At 41.1% G+C, this 19346-nt stretch overlaps 1 protein-coding gene across 1 annotated transcript in view; it reads right to left on the reverse strand.

Annotated features, from left to right (window-relative positions):
- Positions 1–19346, reverse strand: part of ATRX (ATRX chromatin remodeler) — a 783199-nt gene that overhangs the window by 643855 nt on the left and 119998 nt on the right. The window contains exon 8 of the mRNA XM_053714433.1: positions 16721–16788. Coding sequence (XP_053570408.1) covers positions 16721–16788 — 68 coding nt within the window. The remainder of the gene's footprint in view (positions 1–16720; positions 16789–19346) is intronic.

Below are 19346 nucleotides of genomic sequence, written 5' to 3' on the forward strand. Positions count from 1 at the left end.
GAATTGACCTTCTTTGGTACAAATGAAGAGATAAAATAAAACCCCAGCCCCTGTTCCAGAACTGGAACTGGCATAAATACTCCAGCCAACTCTAGATCTGAAACACATTACAGAAATGCTGAGCCTTTGCTGTGTTAACTGGGACACGGGAAAGAAAAGAATCTCTTAGCAGGAGGCCTTAACTTGAAGCCAATTCTGTACCTTTCTGAAACCAGAGATTAAGAACGGAATTGATCCAAATTTCTTTGAAGAAAACGTAATCTGCCCCATACCAGCTGAGCTGGAATAAGGGCCGCACCTTCATAGGTACTTAGGAGCTGGCTATAGGTTTCTATAAGGCTTGGATATATTCCAAACTGGAAATAGTTTCCAAACTGATACCGCCCCTGAGGATGAAGGATCAGGCTTTTGTTCCTTGTGAGGAAAGGAACTAAAAACAGAATTTATGTTTACCTGATAAATTACTTTCTCCAACGGTGTGTCCGGTCCACGGCGTCATCCTTACTTGTGGGATATTCTCTTCCCCAACAGGAAATGGCAAAGAGCCCAGCAAAGCTGGTCACATGATCCCTCCTAGGCTCCGCCTACCCCAGTCATTCGACCGACGTTAAGGAGGAATATTTGCATAGGAGAAACCATATGTTACCGTGGTGACTGTAGTTAAAGAAAATAAATTATCAGACCTGATTAAAAAAACCAGGGCGGGCCGTGGACCGGACACACCGTTGGAGAAAGTAATTTATCAGGTAAACATAAATTCTGTTTTCTCCAACATAGGTGTGTCCGGTCCACGGCGTCATCCTTACTTGTGGGAACCAATACCAAAGCTTTAGGACACGGATGAAGGGAGGGAGCAAATCAGGTCACCTAAATGGAAGGCACCACGGCTTGCAAAACCTTTCTCCCAAAAATAGCCTCAGAAGAAGCAAAAGTATCAAATTTGTAAAATTTAGAAAAAGTGTGCAGTGAAGACCAAGTCGCTGCCTTACATATCTGATCAACAGAAGCCTCGTTCTTGAAGGCCCATGTGGAAGCCACAGCCCTAGTGGAGTGAGCTGTGATTCTTTCAGGAGGCTGCCGTCCGGCAGTCTCATAAGCCAATCGGATAATGCTTTTAATCCAGAAGGAGAGAGAGGTAGAAGTTGCTTTTTGACCTCTCCGTTTACCAGAATAAACAACAAACAAAGACAAAGTTTGTCTGAAATCCTTAGTAGCTGCTAAGTAAAATTTGAGAGCACGAACTACATCCAAGTTGTGCAACAAACGTTCCTTCTTTGAAACTGGATTAGGACACAAAGAAGGCACAACTATCTCCTGGTTAATGTTTTTGTTAGAAACAACTTTTGGAAGAAAACCAGGTTTAGTACGCAAAACCACCTTATCTGCATGGAACACCAGATAAGGAGAAGAACACTGCAGAGCAGATAATTCTGAAACTCTTCTAGCAGAAGAAATTGCAACCAAAAACAAAACTTTCCAAGATAATAACTTAATATCAACGGAATGTAAGGGTTCAAACGGAACCCCCTGAAGAACTGAAAGAACTAGGTTGAGACTCCAAGGAGGAGTCAAAATTCTGTAAACAGGCTTGATTCTAACCAGAGCCTGAACAAAGGCTAGAACATCTGGCACAGCTGCCAGCTTTTTGTGAAGTAACACAGACAAGGCAGAAATCTGTCCCATCAAGGAACTTGCAGATAATCCTTTTTCCAATCCTTCTCGAAGGAAGGATAGACTCTTAGGAATCTTAACCTTGTCCCAAGGGAATCCTGCAGATTCACACCAACAGATATACCAAATTATGTGGTAATTTTTCTGGTTACAGGCTTTCAGGCCTGAACAAGAGTATTAATAACAGAATCTGAGAACCCTCGCTTTGATAAGATCAAGCGTTCAATCTCCAAGCAGTCAGCTGGAGTGGGTCGAACGGACCTAGAACAAGAAGGTCTCGTCTCAAAGGTAGCTTCCATGGTGGAGCCGATGACATATTCACCAGATCTGCATACCAAGTCCTGCGTGGCCACGCAGGAGCTATCAAAATCACCGACGCCCTCTCCTGATTGATCCTGGCTACCAGCCTGGGGATGAGAGGAAACGGCGGGAACACATAAGCTAGTTTGAAGGTCCAAGGTGCTACTAGTGCATCCACTAGAGCCGCCTTGGGATCTCTGGATCTGTACCCGTAGTAAGGAACTCTGAAGTTCTGACGAGAGGCCATCAGATCCATGTCTGGAATGCCCCACGGTTGAGTGACTTGGGCAAAGATTTCCGGATGGAGTTCCCACTCCCCCGGATGCAATGTCTGACGACTCAGAAAATCCGCTTCCCAATTTTCCACTCCTGGGATGTGGATAGCAGACAGGTGGCAGGAGTGAGACTCCGCCCATAGAATGATTTTGGTCACTTCTTCCATCGCTAGGGAACTCCTTGTTCCCCCCTGATGGTTGATGTATGAACTTGGCCCTCGCTAGCTGAGGCCAAGCTTTGAGAGCATTGAATATCGCTCTCAGTTCCAGAATATTTATCGGTAGAAGAGATTCTACCCGAGACCAAAGACCCTGAGCTTTCAGGGATCCCCAGACCGCGCCCCAGCCCATCAGACTGGCGTCGGTCGTGACAATGACCCACTCTGGTCTGCGGAAGGTCATCCCTTGTGACAGGTTGTCCAGGGACAGCCACCAACGGAATGAGTCTCTGGTCCTCTGATTTACTTGTATCTTCGGAGACAAGTCTGAATAGTCCCCATTCCACTGACTGAGCATGAACAGTTGTAATGGTCTTAGATGAATGCGCACAAAAGGAACTATGTCCATTGCCGCTACCATCAAACCGATCACTTCCATGCACTGCGCTATGGAAGGAAGAGGAACGGAATGAAGTATCCGACAAGAGTCTAGAAGTTTTGTTTTTCTGGCTTCTGTCAGAAAAATCCTCATTTCTAAGGAGTCTATTATAGTTCCCAAGAAGGGAACCCTCGTTGACGGAGATAGAGAACTCTTTTCCACGTTCACTTTCCATCCGTGAGATCTGAGAAAGGCCAGGACAATGTCCGTGTGAGCCTTTACTTGAGGAAGGGACGACGCTCGAATCAGAATGTCGTCCAAGTAAGGTACTACAGCAATGCCCCTTGGTCTTAGCACCGCCAGAAGGGACCCTAGTACCTATGAGAAAATCCTAGGAGCAGTGGCTAATCCGAAAGAAAACGCCACGAACTGGAAATGCTTGTCCAGGAATTCAAACCTTAGGAACCGATGATGTTCCTTGTGGATAGGAATATGTAGATACGCATCCTTGAAATCCACCTTGGTCATGAATTGACCTTCCTGGATGGAAGGAAGAAGTGTTCGAATGGTTTCCATCTTGAACGATGGAACCTTGAGAAACTTGTTCAAGATCTTGAGATCTAAGATTGGTCTGAACGTTCCCTCTTTTTTGGGAACTATGAACAGATTGGAGTAGAACCCCATCCCTTGTTCTCCTAATGGAACAGGATGAATCACTCCCATTTTTAGCAGGTCTTCTACCCAATGTAAGAATGCCTGTCTTCTTATGTGGTCTGAAGACAACTGAGACCTGTGGAACCTCCCCCTTGGAGGAAGCCCCTTGAACTCCAGAGAATAACCTTGGGAGACTATTTCTAGCGCCCAAGGATCCAGAACATCTCTTGCCCCAGCCTGAGCGAAGAGAGAGAGTCTGCCCCCCACCAGATCCGGTCCCGGATCGGGGGCCCTCATTTCATGCTGTCTTGGTAGCAGTGGCAGGTTTCCTGGCCTGCTTTCCTTTGTTCCAGCCTTGCATAGGTCTCCAGGCTGGATTGGCTTGAGAAGTATTACCTTCCTGCTTAGAGGACGTAGCCCTTGGGGCTGATCCGTTTCTGCGAAAGGGACGAAACTTAGGTTTATTTTTGGTCTTGAAAAGACCTATCCTGAGGAAGGGCGTGGCCCTTGCCCCCAGTGATATCAGAGATAATCTCTTTCAAGTCAGGGCCAAAGAGTGTTTTCCCCTTGAAAGGAATGTCAAGCAATTTGTTCTTGGAAGACGCATCCGCTGCCCAAGATTTTAACCAAAGCGCTCTGCGCCACAATAGCAAACCCAGAATTTTTTCGCCGCTAACCTAGCCAATTGCAAGGTGGCGTCTAGGGTGAAAGAATTAGCCAATTTAAGAGCACGAATTCTGTCCATAATCTCCTCATAAGAAGAAGAATTACTAATAATCGCCTTTCCTAGCTCATCAAACTAGAAACACGCGGCTGCAGTGACAGGGACAATGCATGCAATTGGTTGTAGAAGGGAACCTTGCTGAACAAACATCTTTAGCAGACCTTCTAATTTTTTATCCATAGGATCTTGGAAAGCACAACTATCTTCTATGGGTATAGTGGCGCGCTTGTGTAGAGTAGAAACCGCCCCCTCGACCTTGGGGACTGTCTGCCATCAGTCCCTTCTGGGGTCGACTATAGGAAAACAATTTTATAAATATGGGGGGAGGTACTAAAGGTATACCGGGCCTGTCCCATTCTTTACTAACAATGTACGCCACCCGCTTGGATATAGGAAAAGCTTCGGGGGGCCCCGGGGCCTCTAAGAACTTTTCCATTTTACATAGTGGTTCTGGAATGACCAGATAATCACAATCATCCAAATTGGATAACACCTCCTTAAGCAGAGCGCGGAGATGTTCCAACTTAAATTTAAAAGTAATCACATCAGGTTCAGCTTGTTGAGAAATGTTTCCTGAATCTGAAATTTCTCCCTCAGACAAAACCTCCCTGGCCCCCTCAGACTGGTGTAGGGGCCCTTCAGAAACCATATCATCAGCGTTCTCATGCTCTACAGAATTTTCTAAAACAGAGCAGTCGCGCTTTCGCTGATAAGTGGGCATATTGGCTAAAATGTTTTTGATAGAATTATCCATTACAGCCGTTAAATGTTGCATAGTAAGGAGTATTGGCGCACTAGATGTACTAGGGGCCTCCTGTATGGGCAAGACTGGTGTAGACGAAGGAGGGGATGATGCAGTACCATGCTTACTCCCCTCACTTGAGGAATCATCTTGGGCATCATTTTTACTAAATTTTTTTATGACATAAAATACATATAGTTAAATGAGAAGGAACCTTGGTTTCCCCACAGTCAGAACACAATCTATCTGGTAGTTCAGACATGTTAAACAGGCATAAACTTGATAACAAAGCACAAAAAACGTTTTAAAATAAAACCGTTACTGTCACTTTAAATTTTAAACTAAACACACTTTATTACTGCAATTGCGAAAAAGTATGAAGGAATTGTTCAAAATTCACCAAAATTTCACCACAGTGTCTTAAAGCCTTAAAAGTATTGCACACCAAATTTGGAAGCTTTAACCCTTAAAATAACGGAACCGGAGCCGTTTTTATATTTAACCCCTTTACAGTCCCTGGAATCTGCTTTGCTGAGACCCAACCAAGCCCAAAGGGGAATACGATACCAAATGATGCCTTCAGAAAGACTTTTCTATGTATCAGAGCTCCACACACATGCAGCTGCATGCCATGCTGTCCTCAAAAACAAGTGCGCCATACCAGCGCGAAAATGAGGCTCTGACTATGATTAGGGAAAGCCCCTAAAGAATAAGGTGTCAAAAACAGTGCCTGCCGATATAATCATATCAAAATACCCAGAATAAATGATTCCTCAAGGCTAAATATGTGTTAATAATGAATCGATTTAGCCCAGAAAAAGTCTACAGTCTTAATAAGCCCTTGTGAAGCCCTTATTTACTATCTTAATAAACATGGCTTACCGGATCCCATAGGGAAAATGACAGCTTCCAGCATTACATCGTCTTGTTAGAATGTGTCATACCTCAAGCAGTAAGAGACTGCACACTGTTCCCCCAACTGAAGTTAATTGCTCTCAACAGTCCTGTGTGGAACAGCCATGGATTTTAGTTACGGTGCTAAAATCATTTTCCTCATACAAACAGAATTCTTCATCTCTTTTCTGTTTCTGAGTAAATAGTACGTACCAGCACTATTTGAAAATAACAAACTCTTGATTGAATAATGAAAAACTACAGTTAAACACTAAAAAACTCTAAGCCATCTCCGTGGAGATGTTGCCTGTACAACGGCAAAGAGAATGACTGGGGTAGGCGGAGCCTAGGAGGGATCATGTGACCAGCTTTGCTGGGCTCTTTGCCATTTCCTGTTGGGGAAGAGAATATCCCACAAGTAAGGATGACGCCGTGGACCGGACACACCTATGTTGGAGAAATGATTATTTACCCTGGAAAGAAAGGGAAAGCAAAGATGACTTAGAAGACATGTCAGCATTCCAAGTTTAATCCATAAAGCTTTTCTAGCTAAAATAGCTAGAGACATATACCTGACATCAACTCTAATGATATCAAAAGATGGTATCACCAAAAAAATTATTAGCATGTTATAGAATAATAATAATGCTATAAAATTATGATCTGTTACTTGTTGCGCTAAAGCTTCTAACCAAAAAGTTGAAGCTGCAGCAACATCCGCTAAAATAGGAGGTCTAAGAAGATTACCTGAACATAAGTAAGCTTTTCTTAGAAAGGATTCAATTTCCCTATCTAAAGTATCCTTAAATGAAGTACTATCTGCCGTAGGAATAGTAGTACATTAGCAGGAGTAGAGACAGCCCCATAACCTTAGGGATTTTTGTCTCAAAAAACTCTAATCTGTCAGATGGCACAGGATATAATTTGCTTAAACGTCTAGAAGGAGTAAATAAATTACCCAAATTATTCCATTCCCTGGAAATTACTTCAGAAATAGCATCAGGGAGATAAAACACTTCTGGAATAACTACAGGAGATTTAAAAACCTAATTTAAACGTTTACATTTAGAATCAAGAGGACCAGAATCCTCTATTTCTAATGCAAATAACACTTCTTTAAGTAAAGAACGAATAAATTCCATCTTGAACAAATACAAAGATTTATCAGCATCAACCTCTGAGACAGAAACCTCTGAACCAGAAGAACCATTATCAGTATCAGAATGATGATGTTCATTTAAAAATTCATCTGAAAAAAGAGAAGTTTTAAAAGACTTTTATGTATACTAGAAGGAGAAATAACAGACATAGCCTTCTTAATGTATTTAAAAAATAAAATCTCTTATGTTATCAGGAACACTCTGAAAAACATAATTTATGTAAGAACTTACCTGATAAATTCATTTCTTTCATATTAACAAGAGTCCATGAGCTAGTGACGTATGGGATATACATTCCTACCAGGAGGGGCAAAGTTTCCCAAACCTTAAAATGCCTATAAATACACCCCTCACCACACCCACAAATCAGTTTAACGAATAGCCAAGAAGTGGGGTGATAAGAAAAAAAGTGCGAAGCATATAAAATAAGGAATTGGAATAATTGTGCTTTATACAAAAAAATCATAACCACCACAAAAAAAGGGTGGGCCTCATGGACTCTTGTTAATATGAAAGAAATGAATTTATCAGGTAAGTTCTTACATAAATTATGTTTTCTTTCATGTAATTAACAAGAGTCCATGAGCTAGTGACGTATGGGATAATGACTACCCAAGATGTGGATCTTTCCACACAAGAGTCACTAGAAAGGGAGGGATAAAATAAAGACAGCCAATTCCTGCTGAAAATAATCCACACCCAAAATAAAGTTTAACAAAAAACATAAGCAGAAGATTCAAACTGAAACCGCTGCCTGAAGAACTTTTCTACCAAAAACTGCTTCAGAAGAAGAAAATACATCAAAATGGTAGAATTTAGTAAAAGTATGCAAAGAGGACCAAGTTGCTGCTTTGCAGATCTGGTCAACCGAAGCTTCATTCCTAAACGCCCAGGAAGTAGATACTGACCTAGTAGAATGAGCTGTAATTCTCGGAGGCGGAATTTTACCCGACTAAACATAGGCAAGATGAATTAAAGATTTCAACCAAGATGCCAAAGAAATGGCAGAAGCTTTCTGGCCTTTCCTAGAACCGGAAAAGATAACAAATAGACTAGAAGTCTTACGGAAAGATTTCGTAGCTTCAACATAATATTTCAAAGCTCTAACAACATCCAAAGAATGCAACGATTTCTCCTTAGAATTCTTAGGATTAGGACATAATGAAGGAACCACAATTTCTCTACTAATGTTGTTGGAATTCACAACTTTAGGTAAAAATTCAAAAGAAGTTCGCAACACCGCCTTATCCTGATGAAAAATCAGAAAAGGAGACTCACAAGAAAGAGCAGATAATTCAGAAACTCTTCTAGCAGAAGAGATGGCCAAAAGGAACAAAACTTTCCAAGAAAGTAATTTAATGTCCAATGAATGCATAGGTTCAAACGGAGGAGCTTGAAGAGCTCCCAGAACCAAATTCAAACTCCAAGGAGGAGAAATTGACTTAATGACAGGTTTTATACGAACCAAAGCTTGTACAAAACAATGAATATCAGGAAGAATAGCAATCTTTCTGTGAAAAAGAACAGAAAGAGCGGAGATTTGTCCTTTCAAAGAACTTGCGGACAAACCCTTATCTAAACCATCCTGAAGAAACTGTAAAATTCTCGGTATTCTAAAAGAATGCCAAGAAAAATGATGAGAAAGACACCAAGAAATATAAGTCTTCCAGACTCTATAATATATCTCTCGAGATACAGATTTACGAGCCTGTAACATAGTATTAATCACAGAGTCAGAGAAACCTCTTTGACCAAGAATCAAGCGTTCAATCTCCATACCTTTAAATTTAAGGATTTCAGATCCGGATGGAAAAAAGGACCTTGTGACAGAAGGTCTGGTCTTAACGGAAGAGTCCATGGTTGGCAAGATGTCATCCGGACAAGATCCGCATACCAAAACCTGTGAGGCCATGCCGGAGCTATTAGCAGAACAAACGAGCATTCCCTCAGAATCTTGGAGATTACTCTTGGAAGAAGAACTAGAGGCGGAAAGATATAGGCAGGATGATACTTCCAAGGAAGTGATAATGCATCCACTGCCTCCGCCTGAGGATCCCGGGATCTGGACAGATACCTGGGAAGTTTCTTGTTTAGATGAGAGGCCATCAGATCTATCTCTGGGAGCCCCCACATTTGAACAATCTGAAGAAATACCTCTGGGTGAAGAGACCATTCGCCCGGATGCAACGTTTGGCGACTGAGATAATCCGCTTCCCAATTGTCTACACCTGGGATATGAACCGCAGAGATTAGACAGGAGCTGGATTCCGCCCAAACCAAAATTCGAGATACTTCTTTCATAGCCAGAGGACTGTGAGTCCCTCCTTGATGATTGATGTATGCCACAGTTGTGACATTGTCTGTCTGAAAACAAATGAACGATTCTCTCTTCAGAAGAGGCCAAAACTGAAGAGCTCTGAAAACTGCACGGAGTTCCAAGATATTGATCGGTAATCTCACCTCCTGAGATTCCCAAACTCCTTGTGCCGTCAGAGATCCCCACACAGCTCCCCAACCTGTGAGACTTGCATCTGTTGAAATTACAGTCCAGGTCGGAAGAACAAAAGAAGCCCCCTGAATTAAACGAAGGTGATCTGTCCACCACGTTAGAGAGTGTCGAACAATCGGTTTTAAAGATATTAATTGATATATCTTCGTGTAATCCCTGCACCATTGGTTCAGCATACAGAGCTGAAGAGGTCGCATGTGAAAACGAGCAAAGGGGATCGCGCCCGATGCAGCAGTCATAAGACCTAGAATTTCCATGCATAAGGCTACCGAAGGGAATGATTGAGACTGAAGGTTTCGACAAGCTGTAATCAATTTTAGACGTCTCTTGTCTGTTAAAGACAGAGTCATGGACACTGAATCTATCTGGAAACCCAGAAAGGTTACCCTTGTTTGAGGAATCAAAGAACTTTTTGGTAAATTGATCCTCCAACCATGATCTTGAAGAAACAACACAAGTCGATTCGTATGAGACTCTGCTAAATGTAAAGACTGAGCAAGTACCAAGATATCGTCCAAATAAGGAAATACCACAATACCCTGTTCTCTGATTACAGACAGAAGGGCACCGAGAATCTTTGTGAAAATTCTTGGAGCTGTAGCAAGGCCAAACGGTAGAGCCACAAATTGGTAATGCTTGTCTAGAAAAGAGAATCTCAGGAACTGATAATGATCTGGATGAATCGGAATATGCAGATATGCATCCTGTAAATCTATTGTGGACATATAATTCCCTTGCTGAACAAAAGGCAATATAGTCCTTACAGTTACCATCTTGAACGTTGGTATCCTTACAAAACGATTCAATAATTTTAGATCCAGAACTGGTCTGAAGGAATTCTCCTTCTTTGGTACAATGAAGAGATTTGAATAAAACCCCATCCCCTGTTCCGGAACTGGAACTGGCATAATTACTCCAGCCAACTCTAGATCTGAAACACAATTCAGAAATGCTTGAGCTTTCACTGGATTTACTGGGACACGGGAAAGAAAAAATCTCTTTGCAGGAGGTCTCATCTTGAAACCAATTCTGTACCCTTCTGAAACAATGTTCTGAATCCAAAGATTGTGAACAGAATTGATCCAAATTTCTTTGAAAAAACGTAACCTGCCCCCTACCAGCTGAACTGGAATGAGGGCCGTAGCTTCATGTGAACTTAGAAGCAGGCTTTGCCTTTCTAGCAGGCTTGGATTTATTCCAGACTGGAGATGGTTTCCAAACTGAAACTGCTCCTGAGGATGAAGGATCAGGCTTTTGTTCTTTGTTGAAACGAAAGGAACGAAAACGATTGTTAGCCCTGTTTTTACCTTTAGACTTTTTATCCTGTGGTAAAAAAGTTCCTTTCCCACCAGTAACAGTTGAAATAATAGAATCCAACTGAGAACCAAATAATTTGTTTCCCTGGAAAGAAATGGAAAGTAGAGTTGATTTAGAAGCCATATCAGCATTCCAGGTCTTAAGCCATAAAGCTCTTCTGGCTAAGATAGCCAGAGACATAAACCTAACATCAACTCTAATAATATCAAAAATGGCATCACAGATGAAATTATTAGCATGCTGGAGAAGAATAATAATATCATGAGAATCACGATTTGTTACTTGTTGCGCTAGAGTTTCCAACCAAAAAGTTGAAGCTGCAGCAACATCAGCCAATGATATAGCAGGTCTAAGAAGATTACTTGAACATAGATAAGCTTTTCTTAGAAAAGATTCAATTTTTCTATCTAAAGGATCCTTAAACGAGGTACCATCTGACGTAGGAATAGTAGTACGTTTAGCAAGGGTAGAAATAGCCCCATCAACTTTAGGGATTTTGTCCCAAAATTCTAACCTGTCAGGCGGAACAGGATATAATTGCTTAAAACGTTTAGAAGGAGTAAATGAATTACCCAATTTATCCCATTCCTTGGAAATTACTGCAGAAATAGCATTAGGAACAGGAAAGACTTCTGGAATAACCGCAGGAGCTTTAAAAACCTTATCCAAACGTATAGAATTAGTATCAAGAGGACTAGAATCCTCTATTTCTAAAGCAATTAGTACTTCTTTGAGTAAAGAGCGAATAAATTCCATCTTAAATAAATATGAAGATTTATCAGCATCAATCTCTGAGATAGAATCCTCTGAACCAGAAGAGTCCAAAGAATCAGAATGATGGTGTTCATTTAAAAATTCATCTGTAGAGAGAGAAGATTTAAAAGACTTTTTACGTTTACTAGAAGGAGAAATAACAGACAAAGCCTTCTTTATGGATTCAGAAACAAAATCTCTTATGTTATCAGGAACATTCTGCACCTTAGATGTTGAGGGAACTGCAACAGGCAATGGTACATCACTAAAGGAAATATCTGCTTTAACAAGTTTGTCATGACAATTATTACAAACAACAGCTGGAGGAATAGCTACCAAAAGTTTACAGCAGATACACTTAGCTTTGGTAGATCCAGCAGGCAGTGGTTTTCCTGTAGTATCTTCTGGCTCAGATGCAACGTGAGACATCTTGCAATATGTAAGAGAAAAAACAACATATAAAGCAAAATAGATCAAATTCCTTATAAGACAGTTTCAGGAATGGGAAAAAATGCCAGACATCAAGCTTCTAGCAACCAGAAGCAAATGAAGAATGAGACTGAAATAATGTGGAGACAAAAGCGACGCCCATATTTTTTAGCGCCAAATAAGACGCCCACATTATTTGGCGCCTAAATGCTTTTGGCGCCAAAAATGACGCCACATCCGGAACGCCGACATTTTTGGCGCAAAATAACGTCAAAAAATGACGCAACTTCCGGCGACACGTATGACGCCGGAAACGGAAAAGAATTTTTGCGCCAAAAAAGTCCGCGCCAAGAATGACGCAATAAAATGAAGCATTTTTAGCCCCCGCGAGCCTAACAGCCCACAGGGAAAAAAGTCAAATTTTTGAGGTAAGAAAAATATGATAATTCAATGCATAATCCCAAATATGAAACTGACTGTCTGGAAATAAGGAAAGTTGAACATTCTGAGTCAAGGCAAATAAATGTTTGAATACATATATTTAGAACTTTATAAATAAAGTGCCCAACCATAGCTTAGAGTGTCACAGAAAATAAGACTTACTTACCCCAGGACACTCATCTACATGTTTGTAGAAAGCCAAACCAGTACTGAAACGAGAATCAGTAGAGGAAATGGTAAATATAAGAGTATATCGTCGATCTGAAAAGGGAGGTAAGAGATGAATCTCTACGACCGATAACAGAGAACCTTATGAAATAGACCCCGTAGAAGGAGATCACTGCATTCAATAGGCAATACTCTCTTCACATCCCTCTGACATTCACTGCACGCTGAGAGGAAAACCGGGCTCCAACTTGCTGCGGAGCGCATATCAACGTAGAATCTAGCACAAACTTACTTCACCACCTCCCTTGGAGGCAAAGTTTGTAAAACTGATTTGTGGGTGTGGTGAGGGGTGTATTTATAGGCATTTTAAGGTTTGGGAAACTTTGCCCCTCCTGGTAGGAATGTATATCCCATACGTCACTAGCTCATGGACTCTTGCTAATTACATGAAAGAAACTAGATGTTGACGGAACAGCAACAGGTAATGTAACAGTACTAAAGGAAATTTTATCTGCATTAATAAGTTTGACATGACATGCAATACAAATAACAGCTGGAGAAACAGATACCAAAAGTTTATAGCAGATACACTTAGCTTGGTAGCTCCAGCACTGTGCAGTGATTTTCCTGAAGTATCTTCTGACTCAGTTGCAACGTGGAACATCTTGCAATATGTAAAAGAAAAAAACAACATATAAAGCAAAATTGATCAAATTCCTTAAATGACAGTTTCAGGAATGGGAAAAAATGCCAAAGAACAAGCTTCTAGCAACCAGAAGCAATAAAAAATGAGACTAAAATAATGTGGAGACAAAAGTGACGCCCATATTTTTTCGCGCCAAATAAGACGCCCACATTATTTGGCGCCTAAATGCTCTTTGGCGCCAAAAATGACGCCACATCCGGAACGCCGACATCTTTGGCGCAAAATAACGTCAAAGAATGACGCAACTTCCGGCGACACGTATGACGCCGGAAACTGAAATAGATTTTTTGCGCCAAAAAAGTCCGCGCCAAGAATGACGCAATAAAATGAAGCATTTTCAGCCCCCGCGAGCCTAACAGCCCACAGGGAAAAAGTCAAATTTTAAGGTAAAAAATGTTAAATTAAAATGCATTATCCCAAATATGAAACTGACTGTCTGAAAAATAAGGAAAGTTGAACATTCTGAGTCAAGGCAAATAAATGTTTGAATACATATATTTAGAACTTTATAAACAAAGTGCCCAACCATAGCTAGGAGTGTCACAGAAAATAAGACTTACTTACCCCAGGACACTCATCTACATATAGCAGATAGCCAAACCAGTACTGAAACGAGAATCAGCAGAGGTAATGGTATATATAAGAGTATATATAAGAGTATATCGTCGATCTGAAAAGGGAGGTAAGAGATGAATCTCTACGACCGATAACAGAGAACCTATGAAATAGACCCCTTAGAAGGAGATCACTGCATTCAAATAGGCAATACTCTCCTCACATCCCTCTGACATTCACTGCACGCTGAGAGGAAAACCGGGCTCCAACTTGCTGCGGAGCGCATATCAACGTAGAATCTAGCACAAACTTACTTCACCACCTCCATCGGAGGCAAAGTTTGTAAAAACTGAATTGTGGGTGTGGTGAGGGGTGTATTTATAGGCATTTTAAGGTTTGGGAAACTTTGCCCCTCCTGGTAGGAATGTATATCCCATACGTCACTAGCTCATGGACTCTTGCTAATTACATGAAAGAAAAACAAACTTACCAAAAAAGACACCCATCCACATATAGTAGATAGCCAAACCAGTACTAAAACAGTTATCAGTAGAGGTAATGGTAAATTGAGAGTATATTGTCGATCTGAAAAGGGAGGTAGGAGATGAATCTCTACGACCGATAACAGAGAACCTATGAAATAGACCCCCGTTAGGGAAATCATTGTATCCAATAAGTGATACTCCCTTCACGTCCCTCTGACATTAGCTGTACTCTGAGAGGAATCGGGCTTCAACAATGCTGAGAAGCGCATATCAACGTAGAAATCTTAGCACAAACTTACTTCACCACCTCCATAGGAGGCAAAGTTTGTGGGTGTGGTGAGGGGTGTATTTATAGGCATTTTGAGGATTGGGAAACTTTGCCCCTCCTGGAAGGATTGTATATCCCATACGTAACTAGCTCATGGACTATTGCCAATTGCATGAAAGAAATGAGCGGCACATGGCGGTAGCAATTCCCTCTATCATCTGGGAAGCCGCAGCCATGATCTAAGGCGCTATTAACTCTCTGCTTCCCCAATAAAGACTGCACTAAATTTTGCCCCTAACCCCCTTCTTCAGGAAGCACCCGGGGACTCCTAGCCTCTGCTGCCCTCTCCCATCAGTCCCGGATCTATCCTAATCACTGTGTAAGCCCCTCGGGATAGAGATCCTATGAATTAGACAACAGACCATATACAGTGGAGCAGGAGAGAAGATGGGACTTACCGTCAGAGGTCTTCAGCCAAGACTCTTACTAAGAGCAAAACACTCTGCCTATCTCCTAGTAGACCGGGCAAATAATTACTGGGAGGGTAGGGGGAAGTGGGAGGGATATTTAAGCTTTTGAACTGGGGTGTCTGCTTTCTACTGATGGCCAGGTGTTGAATTCCCATTAGTAATGAATGAATTTATGGACTTTCAATGAAATTAGAAAGAAACTTACTTACCCCATAGACACTTGTCCACGTCATAGCAGATAACCAAACCAGTATTGAAACATATCAGCAGAGGTAATGGAATAGGAGTATAATGTCGATCTGTAAAGGGAGGCAGAAGACATGTCCCTGCAACCATATTTACAGAGAGACTAATAAGATTTCCGATCAGGAGAAAACATTTCATCATGAGGCAATACTCCAATCGCATCCCTCAGACAAGCACTGTACTCTGAGGGGTACTGGGCTTCAATATGCTCTGAAGCAATCAAGCACATAATGCTTCAACCACCTCCAAAGAAGGCAAAGTAAAAACTAAGATATGAGTGAGGTGCGAGGCGTTTTATAGGCTTTGGTGTTGGGAAACCTCCAGGTAGGAATGTAAATCGCATATGTAACAGCTCGTTGAATTTTGCCAACTATATGAAAGAAAAACCTACAATATCTGACACCTTTGAAGTAAGAAACTGCATGTTCTGATGCGGACGAAATATAAATGATAACCTCAAGAAGAGTAGTCACAGAAACACTAGAAACTTTTTGCCTTAGTAACGGCTAGAACATTGGTAACATTTATTTTAAACGGAGGCTAACATAAATGGAGGTGTAAAACTGCAAACTAATATTTCCAATTTCAAAACAGAGAACTTTGGAATGGCTTTAATTAATAGCAATTTAAAGCTAAATCACTCCTCAGCCACCCAAACAAGAAATCACCTGCCTAGAATGTTACATGCAACCTTTCAAACACTGGATGAAGTGCAGTATTGCAGTAGTATGTGCATTTTATAATATTTTCATATAAATGCAACTGAGATATTTTCCAAGTCTTGGCATCAGGGACAGGTGAGGTGTTTGATATTTACAGTATTCATTTATTTTTTAGTTTTTCATGTTCTGAATAGTCAAATTTAAATATATTTTTTTATATTGCAATTCCCATGTCCTTTTAGAAATGATCCGTCACTTTCTTATTATCACCACCAGAGGGGAATCCAGTCAATGAATGAAAGCAGTTTCATGGAAGCATGGAGCTCTATACAGATCCAACATGTATGGAGAATGCAAAGATCTTGCAACAGCTGAATATGATACGTAACTGGGTAAAATGGGTAGAGAACCTTCTTGTCGACTTAAAAACATAACTGGGAGAATATAAGAAAATCAAAGCACTCTGGTGGGTAAAATGTGGAAGAAGGGATGCTATTTTCTATTACATCAAGTTATTCAGGCCTTATCCCACTTTTAAAAAGGGCATGTGGCTACTACATATTGCCAATAGTCATCTAATTTGTGTTTATTTCAACAATAAAGGTAAAAAAATTAGGAATATATGGGAGGGAGCAGCACTGAAAAATGGGAGCATTTCTACCTACTTCAATAAACTCAGCTTTTACCTAAAAGGATGTAACAGAAGAAGTTAAGCAAAAAACAACAATTCTAATGATTCTGGACAGATACACACCTGCATTGCTCATCCATGCCATCAGCATCTCGGTTAATATCATCACTCATGTAGTATTTGTAACATGTCTGAAAGGGAATTCATGAGAAAAAGTTTGAATAAATTCAAACACACTACTACAGAATAAAATTCAGCAAAAGTATAATTTAACTATCTGCATTGCTTAAAGGGACAGTCTACTCCAAAATGCCTTTATTGCCCATTCCCCAGTGTCGCATAAACATGGTTATAGTAATACACTCTTTAGCTCTGTGCTCAATTTGAACCTAAGCCTTTTCTGAAAGCCCCCCAATCACATTTATCTATTGACTTGCATTCTATCCAAATAGTGCAGTGCCACAACCCACGGGAGTCAGCACATTATTATCTATATGGCCCACATGAACTAGCACTGTTGTGAAAAGCAAATAAAAAAGCATGTGATAAGAGGCTGCGTTTAGTGGCTTATAAACAGGCAGACATTTAGAGGTTTAAATGTTATAAAGTATATTAACAATGTTGGTTGTGCAAATCTGGGGAATGGGTAGTTAATGGCATTATCTATCTTTTTAAATAAGAACAATTCTGGTGTAGACGGTCTCTTAAAATAGTTGATAACTCACTGTTTTAAGAGAGTCTGCTTGAAAATTGTTATATTTTAAAAAGATCATTTCTTTTATTACCCACTAAAGTACACGGTTATATGTATATACCTTTTGCCTATGATTACCTGTATCTAAGCCTGTGCAGGCTGCCCCTTTCCTTATCTCTGTACTTTTTACAATCTTGAATTTAGCCAATCAGTGCATATTCTTTAATAACTATTCTCCATGGGAGTGAGCAAAATGTTATCTATATGGCACACATGAACTAGCACTGGCTAGCTGTTGTGTATAATTTAAAAAAGCCGATAAAACTAACACACTGAAATATGAGGCGGCATGCAGGGAACAAGAAAAACAGAATTTATGCTTACCTGATAAATTACTTTCTCCAACGGTGTGTCCGGTCCACGGCGTCATCCTTACTTGTGGGAATATCTCTTCCCCAACAGGAAATGGCAAAGAGTCCCAGCAAAGCTGACCATATAGTCCCTCCTAGGCTCCGCCCACCCCAGTCATTCGACCGACGGACAGGAGGAAAAATATAGGAGAAACCATATGGTACCGTGGTGACTGTAGTTAGAGAAAATAATTCATCAGACCTGATTAAAAAACCAGGGCGGGCCGTGGACCGGACACACCAATGTTGGAGAAAGTAATTTATCAGGTAAGCATAAATTCTGTTTTCTCCAACATTGGTGTGTCCGGTCCACGGCGTCATCCTTACTTGTGGGAACCAATACCAAAGCTTTAGGACACGGATGAAGGGAGGGAGCAAATCAGGTTACCTAAACGGAAGGCACCACGGCTTGCAAAACCTTTCTCCCAAAAATAGCCTCCGAGGAAGCAAAAGTATCAAATTTGTAAAATTTGGCAAAAGTGTGCAGTGAAGACCAAGTCGCTGCCTTACATATCTGATCAACAGAAGCCTCGTTCTTGAAGGCCCATGTGGAAGCCACAGCCCTAGTGGAGTGAGCTGTGATTCTTTCAGGAGGCTGCCGTCCGGCAGTCTCATAAGCCAATCGGATGATGCTTTTAAGCCAAAAGGAAAGAGGTAGAAGTTGCTTTTTGACCTCTCCTTTTACCAGAATAGACGACAAACAGAGAAGATGTTTGTCTGAACTCTTTTGTAGCAGCTAAGTAGAATTTTAGAGCACGGACTACATCCAAATTGTGTAGCAAACGTTCCTTCTTTGAAACTGGATTCGGACACAAAGAAGGTACAACTATCTCCTGGTTAATATTCTTGTTGGAAACAACCTTTGGAAGAAAACCAGGCTTAGTACGCAAAACAACCTTATCTGAATGGAACACCAGATAGGGCGGAGTACACTGCAGAGCAGATAACTCTGAAACTCTTCTAGCAGAAGAAATAGCAACCAAAAACAAGACTTTCCAAGATAATAACTTGATATCTATGGAATGTAGAGGTTCAAACGGAACCCCTTGAAGAACTGAAAGAACTAGATTTAGACTTCAGGGAGGAGTCAAAGGTCTGTAAACAGGCTTGATTCTAACCAGAGCCTGAACAAATGCTTGAACATCTGGCACAGCTGCCAGTCGTTTGTGTAGTAAGACAGATAAAGCAGAAATCTGTCCCTTTAGAGAACTCGCAGATAATCCTTTATCCAAACCTTCCTGCAGAAAGGAAAGAATCTTAGGAATTTTTATCTTATTCCATGGGAATCCCTTGGATTCACACCAGCAGATATATCTTTTCCATATTTTATCGTAAATTTTTCTAGTCACTGGTTTTCTGGCCTGAACCAGAGTATCTATCACAGAATCTGAAAACCCACGCTTCGATAGAATCAAGCGTTCAATCTCCAAGCCGTCAGCTGGAGGGAGACCAGATTTGGATGTTCGAATGGACCCTGAACAAGAAGGTCCTGTCTCAAAGGTAGCTTCCATGGTGGAACCGATGACATATTCACCAGGTCTGCATACCAAGTCCTGCGTGGCCACGCAGGAGCTATCAAGATCACCGAGGCCCTCTCCTGTTTGATCCTGGCTACCAGCCTGGGAATGAGAGGAAACGGTGGAAA

Source organism: Bombina bombina, chromosome 1, assembly GCF_027579735.1.
Source record: "Bombina bombina isolate aBomBom1 chromosome 1, aBomBom1.pri, whole genome shotgun sequence".
In the NCBI taxonomy this organism is placed as follows: domain Eukaryota; kingdom Metazoa; phylum Chordata; class Amphibia; order Anura; family Bombinatoridae; genus Bombina; species Bombina bombina.